We start from the raw sequence: 14,478 nt of genomic DNA on the forward strand, positions 1-14,478 counted from the left end.
TAATAGTGAAATCATCAAAACTATGAAATAACACATATGGAATCACGTAGTAACCAAGCAAAGTGTTCAACAAATCAAAATATATTTTATATTTGAGATTCTTCAAAGTAGCCACCCTTTGCCTTGATGCCAGCTTTGAACAATCTTGGCATTTTCGCAAGCTTCATGAGGCATTTTAAGCCATAATTGTAAATAAGAATTTGTTCTTAACTGACTTGCGTAGTTAAAGGTGAAATAAATAAATACAAATATTGAGATAGTCACCTGGAAAGCATTAGAATTAACGTGTGCCTTGTTCAAAGTGAATTTGTGGAATTTCTTGCCTTCTTAATGCGTTTGAGCCCATCAGTTGTGTTGTGACAAGGTAGGGGTGGTATACAGAAGATCGCTCCATTTGGTAAAAGACCAAGTCCATATTATGGCAAGAACAGCTCAAATAACAGAGAAATGACAGTTTCTTCAAAGTGAAAGTGCAGTCGCAAAAACCATCAAGCGCTGTGATGAAACTGGCTCTCATGAGGACTGCCACCGGAAAGGAAGACCCAGAGTTACCTCTGCTGCAGAGAAGTTCATTAGTTACCAGCCTCAAAAATCGACAATTAACTGCACCTCAGACTGGAGCCTAAATAGGGTAAAGGCGTCACAGAGTTTAAGTAACAGACACATCTCAACATCAACTGTTCAGAGGAGACTGCGTGAATCAGGCCTTCATGGTCAAATTGCTACAAAGTGGTGGTGTGATGGTGCTTTGCTAGTGACTCTTGTCGGTGATTTATATAGAATTCAAGGCACACATAACCAGTATGGCTACGGTCATGGGAATTCACAGGAACACTCAAAGTCAATCTTAAATTAATCATCCTTTATTGGTCAGTGCGCTGGAGAGGTTCCAATCAAATCAATGCAGCATGGCACATGTCAATCAGGAGCCCACTTTGGGCAAACCCAGCAGTTGTCTTATATACGGCTATACCCAGACAAGTAATATATATGCATGATTTAGCATAATTCCTTAATCATTGCCGTTTTGTTTCATAACATGTAACAGACCAATACCGCACAACTTCTTCTCTCCAAGCCGAGACCTTGAAACTGAGATATTTTTTGTTCTCGTTCTCCAAATAAGGTCTGGGTGTACTGCCAAACTCCAGATACTGATAAGTGAGGATTTGTTAAATCAGTCACTTGCATGAACACATCCATTGGTTATTAGAACACAGAAATTAGTTTTACGAAAAGCACAAACATTGAAATTCCCATTACACTACTAAAGCATTCTCCAGCGATACGCCATCCCATCTGGTTTGCGCTGAGTGGGACGAAGGAAAAGCAGCCAATAAGTGCTCAGCATATGTGGGAACTCCTTCGAGACTGTTGGAAAAGCATTTCAGGTGAAGCTGGTTGAGAGAATGTCAAGAGTGTGCAAAGCTGTCATCAAGGCAAAGGGTGGCTACTTTGAAGAAACTAAAATATATTTTGATTTGTTTAACACGTTTTTGGTTACTACATGATTCCATGTGTTATTTCATAGTTTTGATGTCTTCAATATTATTATACAATGTAGAAAATAGTACAAATAAAGAAAAACGCATAAATGAGTAGGTGTCCAAACTTGACCGGTACTGTAAGTTTGGCGTCCTGAAGCTGTGCAAAACTTGTAGAACATTTTTTTATTTTTATTTAAAAAACAGGGCCAACGTTATATTTACAGATTTTTATTTTTTAATTATGGTGCAAACAATGACATCCAGATATATTGATACACAATTTCACTGTGCGTGTGTATGTGCATCTGTGTGAGTATGAGTGTATGTGTATATGAAAGAGAGAAATAGCGAGCGAGCGCACAGAACTTAGTGAGCATACTCCTATGAGTAGCTACTAGAAGCCAGTCGGTCAGTCAGAAAGAGAGGGAGTAAAAACAGAGGGAAAGAAGCCTTGCCTCCACACAATTCTCTACATCTGTATAAACAGACGACCACAGAGAGAGAGATAATGATAAGAGGTTATCCTATGTACACACGTACAGTACGCATTGCACGCACGCAGATGAACAAACGCGCACACACTTTGTCACTTCAACTAAAGGACTAAATGTTCATTTCTATTCCCCCCCCCCCACATATTTTATTCTACTCCTTCTCCTCCCCACTTCATCTTCTCTTCCTTCTTTCACACTCCTCTCCCAGGTAGCGTCAGACTATAACAGCGGAGGCAAGATACTAAATGAAAACCCTTAAAGGACATACGTGATTGGGTTGCGTGCACTCTGTCACAATTACCCAGCATCCACTGGGACAGAACACAAACCATTTACCCCCCATCAGGACGTCATGACAACGGTATGCAAATTTACAGTATACAAGTTTTGGGTGAATTCACCATGCAAGGAATACTTTTCTCTTTTAGTGTGTGTGTGATAGAGAATGTTAGTGTGTAACATTTATTAAGCGTACTCTATATCCAGAATAATTTACATAAAAGGACAATATTTATTTGAACAGGGCAGGGCGGAGAGCCTGGGTAACCATGGTATGGAGTGCGAGAGGTGGGGTTTAGGTGAGTGTCAAAGAGACAGGGTAGGATAGGGGGAGGGGGGGGTTATAGGGCTGCTGTTTGGGGGGGGGGGGGATAAAGGAGGAGGCTGCGGTGAGTTTGTGGGAAAAGAGGTGGTTGTGGGGTAGAGAGGAGGATGAGGATAGGGAGGTTGCAGGCAGACTCAGCGACACTCCCACACTTTGACTGTCTGATCAACGCTGCCTGTTACCACGTATGGAGCAGTCCGGTGCATATCTGGAAGACAGAGATACAGATGTAAGAGACAATGGAAGATGGACTGGGTGGAGACAGAACTGTGGAACTGGCAGAAGGGTGTTGGACATTACACACAGAAACAGGTGGTTTTGACGAGACGTACAACAATGTGAGGGAATGCCCACAAACACGTGGATACAAACACACTCTTACCCAGAGAGGTAACAAAGTGTTCGTGGGCACACAGGGTCTTCATGCAGCGCTTGTTCTTGTAGTCCCAGATCCTCAGAGTCTTATCATCAGCACAGCTCACTATGAACCTGCCTCCAGGGTGCACCAACACACCACGCACCCAGTTATCATGACCCACCTAGACGGAGGATAGAACACGTTACACACACTAGACCAGTGTTTCCCAACTCCAGTCGTCGAGTACCCCCAACAGTACATGTTTTATTGTATCCCCAGACAAGCACACCCGATTCAACTTAATCATCAAACCCTTGACTTGAATGAGGTGTGTTTGTCTGGGGCTTCAATGAAAATGTGTGCGGTTGGGGGTACTTGAGGACCGGCGTTGGGAAACACTGTACTAGACCAACCTGTGAAAAAAAACACTGGAAACCAATCGGGTTACCCGAGGAGGAGGTAACACACACACACACACACTCACCAGAGTCATAAGGCACATGCCAGTGCTGATGTCCCACATCTTGATGGTCTTATCTCTAGAGCCAGAGAGAAGGAACGGACCAGACTTCCCATTCTTCTTACTCTACAGAGAGAGAAAGAGGGAGGGGGAGAGAGAGCGAGAGACAGGGGGAGAGAGAATATGCTCATCATTTAAAAGCAAGTGTGTATGCACAGTTACATTGTTAACCTACAAAAGTACCCAAGGTTTTGAAATTAATATCTAGAAAATTACAGAGGGTTACAGAATGGTTTGACACTAGCTGCCCTTTTCATTTCTCCTGTTTAAAATCCTGCAATCTTGTGGCCTAGTGGTCTTAAACCACTGCCTCTGGATCACATTTACCGCTGAAGCATGGGTTTCAATCCAGCCCACTGCTATTGCACCAAAAATCATCGTTCTACTGTCTCTTCTCTATCCAATAAAGCATAAAATGCCAAAAATATGCCTTTAAAAAAAAATCTGCTATCTTATTGGTTGAGCTCTGGTACTATGTTCACTGGTTTTCAAAGACACCACCAGAGAGTCTTTAAATTCCAGGTTTCACAGACATCCTGGTTGGAGGCTTACGGATTTCCTACTTATTCCTGCCTGATTCTGGGAATCTTCCAACCAGGATTTCTGGTAAACCTGGGAATTTTGGTAGAGTTACCAAATCTTTGCAACCCTAACCAAATGTGACTCACCATCTGGATTTGGTCTTATGTAGCAACATTTTAAATTGTGTTTTTTTACATTGGATAGTAGAGACAGAATGGTACATCATACACTGAATTTTTGTGGAACAATGGGAAAGTAATTCTGCTTTGAAAGTTGATAAACTTGTAAACTCACTTTTGAGAAAATGGACCTTGAATATTTTGGTACCTACTTGAGAGCTCTTATTTATCTAAACCCATTCAGTATCGTTCACCCCCTCTTAAACTTTAGCCCCACCCATCTCCTTGCGTTCAGAGCGCACACTTGAGGCTCTGGTCAATGATTTGTTTACCTCTGGATAACATGAAAACAGCCTAACCAGCTCCGCTGGCAACAATTTCATTACACTTTTTTTTGCGGACGTTTACTGACACCGGCCATATTCAACGCGTGTTGTATCCTTTAGCTTAAGACATGTAGCTAGCTAGCTAGGTAAACAATGAACCTAGCTAGGTAAACAACGTGTAAGATCACACACACACACGTCACATAACGTTAGCTAACGAGCCAGCCAGCAAACGTTAGCTAGTTAAACAACAATGAACATAGTGCCAAATCATCCCATTTACTACCCTGCATGAATCTCCAGGGAGCTAACCAACCAGGTTCAATGTTAGCTAGCTAACATTAGCCTTTAACTAGCAAAGCAAACGGTTCTGGGATACGAATAGTCATACACATAATGTTAGCTATGGAGCCAGCCAGCTAACGTTAGCCAACTAGCTAATAGTACACTTTAGCTTGAAATTAAACCACTTTCTGTCAAAATTATAAAATTAATATCGCAAAACGTAGCTAGCTGGACTATCTTACCTGTATACCTCTTCGTGCATGGATGTGTCTCCCTGTCATGAAGACCATGCCACGGTTGCCCTTAGTTTGATGATGTAATCCAGAGACAGGTGTTTCCTCCATCTCTTTAACTATCATACTCTAATTCTACTGATTTCAAAACTTGATCCTCCAGGAAGTTGAGAGCAACACTTATGCAGCTCCGCTACACAATACATTTAAAAAAAGCTGCGTTCTATAGGATTACCAACACAGACTGACCAGCTCAAATAGACCGAAGCCTTCTATATGGCAGACCAATTCAAACTCCTCTCTCTGCATGTCCAGCCCACTCATTATCTTAGTCAATAATGGCTAGTGGGAAGGTTGCTGGATTTTTCTGTGTGCTTAATCAACAAGGCTTGTAATGTAACAATTGTATTCGTATTTACAGATGGCATACAAGTTTGTTATTAAGGCACATGAAAGTTTACATGTTCAAGATGGTATTTCTGCCCAAAAAAGCATTTTGATTAAAAATGAATAACATTCAAATGGCTCTCTTGTGAAGTCGATACTTACGACATACGCCAAGTTTCCTGAAACGGGTCACAAATAGGGTTACTGCAGTGTTTCCCAAACTCGGTCCTGGGGACCACAAGGGGTGCATGCTTTGTTTTCTGCTCTAGCACTATACCGCTGATTCAAATAATGAAAGCATGGTGATTAGTTGATTAGTTTGAATCAACTGTGTAGTGCTAGGTGAAAAACAAAATGTGCAACCCTTGGGGTCCCCAGGACAGATTTTGGGAAACGCTGGGTTACGGAGTCAGGATTATGGTTAGTGTGTGTACATAGAGGTTCTCCTCACCTCCGAGCTGGTAGCCTCCAGGATGGTAGGGTGAGCGGTATCGGGGGCCCATGCGATACACTCCACAACGTGTTCGTGCTCTCGCAGCTCAGCCTTACACTCCTTGGAGGTGGCCACCCACACACGCACTGTCTGGTCGTTGGAACAGCTGGCGATAAGAGAACCATCCTGGTTGGGCCGGACCATCCTCACCCACTCCCTGTGGCCTGTAAATGTCTTTACACAATACCTAGAGAAAGAAAACACTCAGAGTTACATACATACACTACTGCAACACTCATATACGAGACATTTTGCAACATTCTGCCACTGGATTAATAAAACATGAGATTAAGTATTTCAGCACCTGATAAGTGAGAAGTAAAATCAAATGTATTTCAATCAAATGTATTTATAAAGCCCTTTTTACATCAGCCGATAAGTGTGTTTGTGTGTCTCACCCAGTGGCCACCTCCCACATTTTGATGGTCTTGTCTCTGGAGGCGGAGACTATGTGGTCTCCGTTGGGCATGATGGCTACAGACGACACGTTATGGTCATGACCTGAAACAGACGAAGGAGAGAGGGAAAGAGATATCAGTAAACCTAATACAAAAGAAACAGTTCCACTTTACAGTAATTACATAGTAGTAACCAAATATATAGAATAATTATATTTCTTTAAAAAAAAAAATTTATTCAGGGTTTTCAGGTCACACTACATGACCAAAGTATAAGGACAAATGCTTGAACATTTAATTCCAATATCATGGGCATTAATATGGAGTTGGTCCCCCCTTTGCTGCTATAACAGCCTCTACTCTTCTGGGAAGGCTTTCCACTAGATGTTGAAACGTTGCTGCGGGGACTTGCTTCCATTCAGCCACAAGAACCTTAGTGAGGTCCAGCACTGATGTCGGATGATTAGGCCTGGCTCGCAGTCGACGTTCCAATTCATCCCAAAGGTGTTCGATGGGGTTGAGGTCAGGTCTCTGTGCAGACCAGTCAAGTTCTTCCACACCGATTTTCAACAAACCATTTCTCTTTGTGCACTGGGCATCATCATGCTGAACCAGAAAGTGCCTTCCCCAAACTGTTGCCACAAAGTTGGATGTCATTGTATGCTGTAGAATTCAAGGCACACTTAACCAGCATGATTACCACAGCATTCTGCAGCGATACGCCATCCCATCTGATTTGCACTTAGTGGGACTATCATTTGATTTTCAACAGGACAAATGACCCAAAACACACCGCCAGGCTGTGTAAGGGCTATTTCACCAATAAGGAGAGATTGATGGAGTGCTGCATCAGATGACCTGACCTCCACAATCACCCAACCCAATTGAGATGGTTTGGGATGAGTTGGACCAAAGAGTGAAGGAAAAGCAGCCAGTGCTCAGAAGATGTGGGAACTCCTTCAAGACGGTTGGAAAAGCATTCCTCATGAAGCTGGTTGAGAGAGTGTGCAAAGCTGTCATCAAGGCAAAGGGTGGCTACTTTGAAGAATCTAAAATATATTTTGATTTGTTTAACAATTTGTTTGACTCCATGTGTGCTATTTCATTATATTTTTCCAGTTTTAAAAAAATCAATCAAATACTGCAGCCTGCAATGGAGGGTGGACCTTTTTCCACTCAAGAACTACAAGTATCTTATAGAAAAACCAGCTGCACTGGCCTGGACACCATTAAACCAGTAGGTGGTGGACCAAAAAAAGGCCAGCAGGGGGCACAATTATACACGGACTCCAAAAATTACAGACAATGTTGAAAAAACACTTGGCCAAAATAGGGATGGGCATTCAACAGTTTTTTTTTTACCTGTTCAGTACACATATTCAAGTACTCAAATGAATACAAATATAATATTTAGAACAGGCCCACATTGAAGAAAAAAAGTGTGTGTATTTAGACCTATGCCAACAGTGCGCAACAAACACCTCATTTATCATAACCATTACAGATAACAAATCATGATTGCAACATTTCTCCATATATACTGAACAAAATTATAAATGCAACACGTAAAGTTTTGGTCCAATGTTTCATGAGTTGAAATAAAAGGTCCCATAAATGTTCCATATGCACAAAAAAAGCTGATTTTGTTCAAATTTACATCCCTCTTAGTGAGCATTTCTCCTCTGCCAAGATAATCCATCCACCTGAAAGGTGTGGAATATCAAGAAGCCGATTTAACAGCATGAGCATTACACAGGTGCACCTTGTGCTATGGACAATAAAAGGCCGCAAAAATATGCACACAACACAATGCCACAGCTGTCTCAAGTTGAGGGAGCGTGCTATTGGCATGCTGACTTCAGGAATGGCTACAAGAGATGTTGCCAGATAATTATGTTAATTTCTCTGCCTCCAAAGTCGTTTTAGAGAATTTGGCAGCACGTCCAACCGGCCTCACAACCGCAGACCACGTGTTTCCACACCAACCCAGGACCTCCAATCAGGCTTCTTCACCTTCGGAAGCATCCGAGACCAGCCACCCGGACAGCTGATGAAACTGTGGGTTTGCAAAACTAAATCATTTCTGGAGGCACATTGTCATGCCATTCATCTGCCGCCATCACATTTTTCAGCATAATAATGCAAGGCCCCTTGACAAGCTGAAAATGTCCCAGTTCTTCCATGGCCTTCATACTCACCAGACATGTCACCCATTGAGCATGTTTGGGATGCTCTGGATCAACGTATAACAGCGCATTCCAGTTCCTGCCAATATTCCACAACTTGGCACAGCCATTGAAGAGAGGGACAACATTCCGCAATCAACAGCCTGAGATGCGAAGTAGATGTATATTATGTGTCACACTGCATGAGGCAAATCGCTGGTCACATCAGATAATGACTGGTTTTCTGATCCACGCCCTTACTTGTTCATTTTATTTACGGTATCTGTGACCAAAGGTATATCTGTATTATCAGTCGGACCCTAATCTATGGATTTCACATAAGTAATTTATTTCAATTGACTGATTTATGTACAGTGGCAAGAAAAAGTATATGTGAACCCTGTAGAAATACCTGGATTTCTGCATAAATTGGTTATAAAATTTGATTGGATTATCATGTAGGTCACAACATTAGACAAATACAGTCTGTTTAAACTAATAACAAACAATTATATGTTTGTCTTTATTGAACACACAGTGTAAACATTCACAGTGCAGGGTATGTGAACTCTTGGATTTAATAACTGGTTGACCCTCCCTTGACAGCAATAACCTCAACCAAACGTTTTCTGCCGTTGTGGATCAGACCTGCACAGCGGTCAGAAGGAATTGTGGACCATTCCTCTTTACAAAACCGTTTCAGTTCAGCAATATTCTTGAGATGTCTGGTGTGAACTGCTCTCGAGGTCATGCCACAGTATCTCAAATCGGGTTGAGGTCAGGACTGACTGGGCCACTCCAGAAGGCGTATTTTCTTCTATTGAAGACATTCTGTTGTTGATTTACTTTTGTGTTGTTGTCCTGTTGCATCACCCAACTTTTGTTGAGCTTCAATTGGCGGACAGATAGCTTAACATTCTCCTGCAAAATGTCTTGATAAACTTGGAAATGCATTTCGATGATAGCAAGCTGTCCAGGCCCTGAGGCAGCAAAGCAGGCCAAACCATGATGCTCCATCCACCATACTTTACAGTTGGGATGAGGTTTTGTTGTTGGAGTGCTGTGCCATTTTTTCCTCCACACATAATGGTGTGTGTTCCTTCCAAACAACTCAACTGTAGTTTCAACTGTCCACAGAATATTTTGCCAGTAGCACTGTGGAATATCCAGATGCTCTTTTGCGAACTTCAGACGTGCAGCAATGTTTTTTTTGGACAGCAGTGGCTTCTTCCGTGGTGTCCTCCAATGAACACCATTCTTGTTTAGTGTTTTACGTATCGTAGACTCGTTAACAGAGCTGTTAGCATGTTCCAGAGATTTCAGAGTCTTTAGCTGACACTAGGATTCTTATTAACCTCATTTAGCATTCTGCTCTTACAGTCATCTTTGCAGGACGGTCACTCCTAGGGAGAGTAGCAAGTGTTGAACTTTCACCATTTACAGGCAATTTGTCTTGCCGTGGACTGATGAACATCAAAGCTTTTAGAGATAATTTTGTAATCCTTTCCAGCTTTATGCAAGTCAACAATTCGTAATCTTAGGTCTTCTGAGATGGTTCACATCAGGCAACGCCTCGTGAATAGCAAACTCAAGTTTTGTGAATGTTTTTTATAGGGCAAGGCAGCATCGAACATGAGCTCATCCTGTTTCCATTGATCATCCTTGAGCTGTTTCAACAACTTGGGAGCCTGCGGTAAATTCAAGTGATTGGACATGATCTGGAAAGGCTATAGTTTGTCGAGTTTGGCTGGGCGGACAGCTCTATGAAGAGTCTTGGTGGTTCCATACTTCTTCCATTTAAGAATGATGGAGGTCACTGTGTTCTTGGGGACCTTCAATGCTGCAGACATTTTTTGGTACCATTTCCCAGATCTGTGCCACGACACAATCCTGTCTCGGATCTCTACGGACAATTCCTTCGACCTCATGACTTGGTTTTTGCTCTGACATGCACTGTCAACTGTGAGACCTTATATAGACAGGTGTGTGCCTTTCCAAATCATGTCCAATCAAATTGAATTTACCACAGATGGACTCCAATCAAGTTGTAGAAACATCAAGGATGCTCAATGGAAACAGGATGCACCGGAGCTCAATTTCTAGTCTCATTGCAAAGGGTCTGAATACTTTTGTAAATAAGGTTGTTGGTTTTTTTTTTTTTGCAAAAATGTCTAAAACCCCGTTTTCGCTTTGTCATTATGGGTTATTTTGTGTCTGATCAGGGTTGATTATGGAAGGTAAGTGCTAGGGTTTTAGCTAATATCCAATCCAAAAGCGAGAGAGGGTCCCTATCTTTCTTTAGGATGAGTGATATAGTGGCTTGATAAAAATTCTGGGGTATAGAGATTTATCAAAGCAGTGGGAGTAGGCTAAAGCTAATAGTGGAACGGAGTTGTTTAGAAAATGTCTTAAAATTCAGCTGAGAACCCATCTGGTCCCGGTAAAAATTCTGAAGTGGTAAATGGTTTATCAAGATCCATTCTCACTGCATCTGTTAGCTTGGGTATTGGTAAACTTGAGAGGAAAGCATCTGTCAAGTGATCTCTAATTTGAGATCAACCCTGCTTCGGTACGATATTAGGTGGGAGGCTGTGGATTGTCTTAATTGGTGGGCTAGAATTCTATTTCTATGGTAGGAACCATGTAAGTACACTAACAGTGTAGGTAGGTCAGGGTTTCTGTTAGCTGGTAAATGCCGGCTATAGGACATGCTGTAGCGGTTTGTCACATGCAATATGCTTTGTGGACGTCACCAGACAGAGGTTACTCTCCGGTTTTGTGAGTAAACAAAAAGGTGTGGTGAGGCATCTCCTGATTGTCTCGGCCTTTAGGCATAGACCACGGCTCAATCATGGCTAGAAGGGATCCAGCTTTTGCCAAATTAACGAACGTCAAAAGTAGATTTTCTTTGCATTTTAGCTAACCTTAACCCCAACTCCGTTACCCTTAACTTTTCCTAGCCTTAGCCGGTTAGGATTATTCTGTTATGTTAATTCTCCTAACCCGCTGCCTAAATTCTCCTAACCTGCAATGAAAAGTCAAATATGACGTTATTTGACAAAAGCTGGATCGCTTTAAGCCATGACCTGCTGGCCCTGCTGTTCGCAGACAGTCATGTTTTGTTATTTATCAGGCCTAATTAAAAATGTTCATGCCTAGGCTCAATTGAAGAGGCCTAACGTTTTCAAAGAAATAGCCTATAGGACAAGTCGTTTGCAAATAGTATTATATTTTGAAGTAGTGCTTTATTACTGTATTACATATGGATGTCCAGTTAATTCTAATCTTGCTGGTCACATTGTCTGGCGCCAAAACATAAATCCTGAGGTAGGTACACATTGGTAAACAGTGCTTGTTATGCTGTTATACCACTTGGAGGAACACACACACACACACACACACACACACACACACACACACACACACACACACACACACACACACACACACACACACACACACACACACACACACACACACACACACACACACACACCTCTGCCCCTCACCGTGCATGGTGCGGATGCACTCGAAGCCCTGGAAGTCCCACAGCTTGATGGTCATGTCTGCAGAACAAGAAGCCAGCAGCTTGCCCGTCTGGTCAAAGGAGATGTCCTGGACAGAGTCTGTATGGCCCTTCAGTGTCCGCTCAAAGTCCCCTGCCTCATAGTCCCACACCTAGAGAGATACACACACATTACAAACACACAGTCAGTTAATATCACTTTGAAACCTTTTCAACATGACAATAAATGTCCTCTGGATCAATGCAAATGAGCATACAATGTTTTGGAAATTGGAATCATACCCATTGCAAATGAGAGAGAGAAAGAAAGGAGAGACGACAACCAAAATATAAAGAAAGATTAGAGGGAAAGAGAGACAACGGAAAAAAAGGAGAGAAAAGCGGTGAAAGAAAGAGCAGGAGAAGATTTGCATGTATCCCAGGGTACAGTACTCGGTGCTCTGCCAGCGTTGCCCCTGGTTACCAGAGCATCACCCCATCTCAACGTAGATAAGCAGTGACACAGCAGAAAAGAGTGAGGGAGATTGAGAGAAAAAGCAAGAGAACAGGCTGAAAAAACAACAAAACACTGAATGCAATATGAAATTGTATGAAATATTTTTGGGAATGGCCTCGTCTCCGAGGGACGATGGCAGGTAGCCCTAAGAGATATTCTGTTGAATCTGACAATTAATCTTAATGGTTTTACAGTTGTCTCAAATAAAACTGTGAAGGACCTCGGCGTTACTCTGGACCCTGATCTCTCTTTTGACGAACATATCAAGACTGTTTCAAGGATAGCTTTTTTCCATCTACGTAACATTCCAAAAATCAGAAACTTTCTGTCCAAAAATGATGCAGAAAAATGAATTCATGCTTTTGTTACTTCTAGATTAGACTACTGCAATGGTCTACTTTCCGGCTAAAGCACTAAATAAACTTCAGTTAGTGCTAAATATGGCTGCTAGAATCCTGACTAGAACCCCAAAATTTGATCATATTACTCCAGTGCTAGCATCCCTTCACTGGCTTCCTGTCAAGGCAAGGACTGATTTCAAGATTTTACTGCTAACCTACAAAGCATTACATGTGCTTGCTCTTACCTATCTCTCTGATTTGGTCCTGCCGTACATGCCTACACGTACGTTACGGTCACAAGACGCAGGCCTCCTACTTGTCCCTAGAATTTCTAAGCAAACAGCTGGAGGCAGGGCTTTCTCCTGTAGAGCTCCATTTTTATGGAATGGTCTGCCTACCCATGTAAGAGACGCAAACTCAGTCTCAACCTTTAAGTTTTTACTGAAGATTCATCTCTTCAGTGGGTCATATGATTGAGTGTAGTCTGGCCTGGGGGTATGAAGGTGAACGGAAAGGCTCTGGAGCAACGAACCGCCCTTGCTGTCTCTGCCTGGTCGGTTCCCCTCTTTCCACTGGGATTCTCTGCCTCTAACTCTATTACAGGGGCTGAGTCACTGGCTTACTGGTGCTCTTTCATGCCGTCCCTAGGAGGGGTGCGTCACTTGAGTGGGTTGAGTCACTGATGTGATTTTCCTGCCTGGGTTGTGCCATGGCGGAGATCTTTGTGGGCTATACTCAGCCTTGTCTCAGGATGGTATGTTGGTGGATGAAGATATCCCTCTAGTGGTGTGGGGGCTGTGCTTTGGCAAAGTGGGTGGGGTTATATCCTTCCTGTTTGGCCCTGTCCGGGGGTCTCATCGGATGGGGCCACAGTGTCTCCTGACCCCTCCTGTCTCAGCCTCCAGTATTCATGCTGCAGTAGTTTGTGTCGGGGGGCTAGGGTCAGTTTGTTATATCTGGAGTACTTCTCCTGTCTTATCCGGTGTCCTGTGTGAATTTAAGTATGCTCTCTCTAAATTCTCTCTTTCTCTCTCTCGGAGGACCTGAGCCCTAGGTCCATGCCTCAGGACTACCTGGCATGATGACTCCTTGCTGTCCCCAGTCCACCTGGCCGTGTTGTGCCTGTGATTATTATTATTTGACCATGCGGGTCATTTATGAACATTTGAACACCTTGGCCATGTTCTGTTATAATCTCCACCCGGCACAGCCAGAAGAGGACTGGCCACCCCTCATAGCCTGGTTCCTCTCTAGGTTTCTTCCTAGGTTTTGGCCTTTCTAGGGAGTTTTTCCTAGCCACCGTGCTTCTACACCTGCATTGCTTGCTGTTTGGGGGTTTAGGCTGGGTTTCTGTACAGCACTTTGAGATATCAGCTGATGTACAAAAGGCTATATAAATAAATTTGATTTGATGTGGGGCTGCTGGCATCGAAACCCACCCCACTGGGGAAGAGGAGCTCCAATGATGTGCCTTAAGGTTATTATAGCTGGTGGTGGTGAGGGTGGTGGATGGTTGTCGAAAACTGTTGCTGAAAAACAGCAAGTGAGAGAACGAGGGTAAGTTGACATATACAGTTGAAGTCGGAAGTTTACATAAACTAGTTTTAATGACTCCAACCTAAGTGTTTCAATCACTTCACACATTTCTTGTAAACAAACTATAGTTTTGGCAAGTCGGTTAGGACATTTACTTTGTGCAAGACACAAATAATTGTTTACAGATA

General features: G+C 42.7%; 1 protein-coding gene across 4 annotated transcripts in view; it reads right to left on the reverse strand.

Annotated features, from left to right (window-relative positions):
• Positions 1-1,699: 1,699 nt before the first annotated feature.
• LOC123994773 (lissencephaly-1 homolog B) overlaps positions 1,700-14,478 on the reverse strand; it is a 45,426-nt gene continuing 32,647 nt past the window's right edge. For all 4 annotated transcript variants that reach the window (XM_046297760.1, XM_046297761.1, XM_046297762.1 and 1 more), the window contains exons 6-11: positions 11,901-12,069; positions 6,227-6,329; positions 5,787-6,015; positions 3,428-3,529; positions 2,968-3,124; positions 1,700-2,793 (exon numbers count right to left, since the gene is read on the reverse strand). In XM_046297760.1, the coding sequence (XP_046153716.1) occupies positions 2,720-2,793; positions 2,968-3,124; positions 3,428-3,529; positions 5,787-6,015; positions 6,227-6,329; positions 11,901-12,069 (834 nt within the window). In that variant the 3' untranslated portion in view covers positions 1,700-2,719. The remainder of the gene's footprint in view (positions 2,794-2,967; positions 3,125-3,427; positions 3,530-5,786; positions 6,016-6,226; positions 6,330-11,900; positions 12,070-14,478) is intronic.

This window comes from Oncorhynchus gorbuscha, linkage group LG14 (assembly GCF_021184085.1).
Source record: "Oncorhynchus gorbuscha isolate QuinsamMale2020 ecotype Even-year linkage group LG14, OgorEven_v1.0, whole genome shotgun sequence".
Classification (NCBI taxonomy): Eukaryota; Metazoa; Chordata; class Actinopteri; order Salmoniformes; family Salmonidae; genus Oncorhynchus; species Oncorhynchus gorbuscha.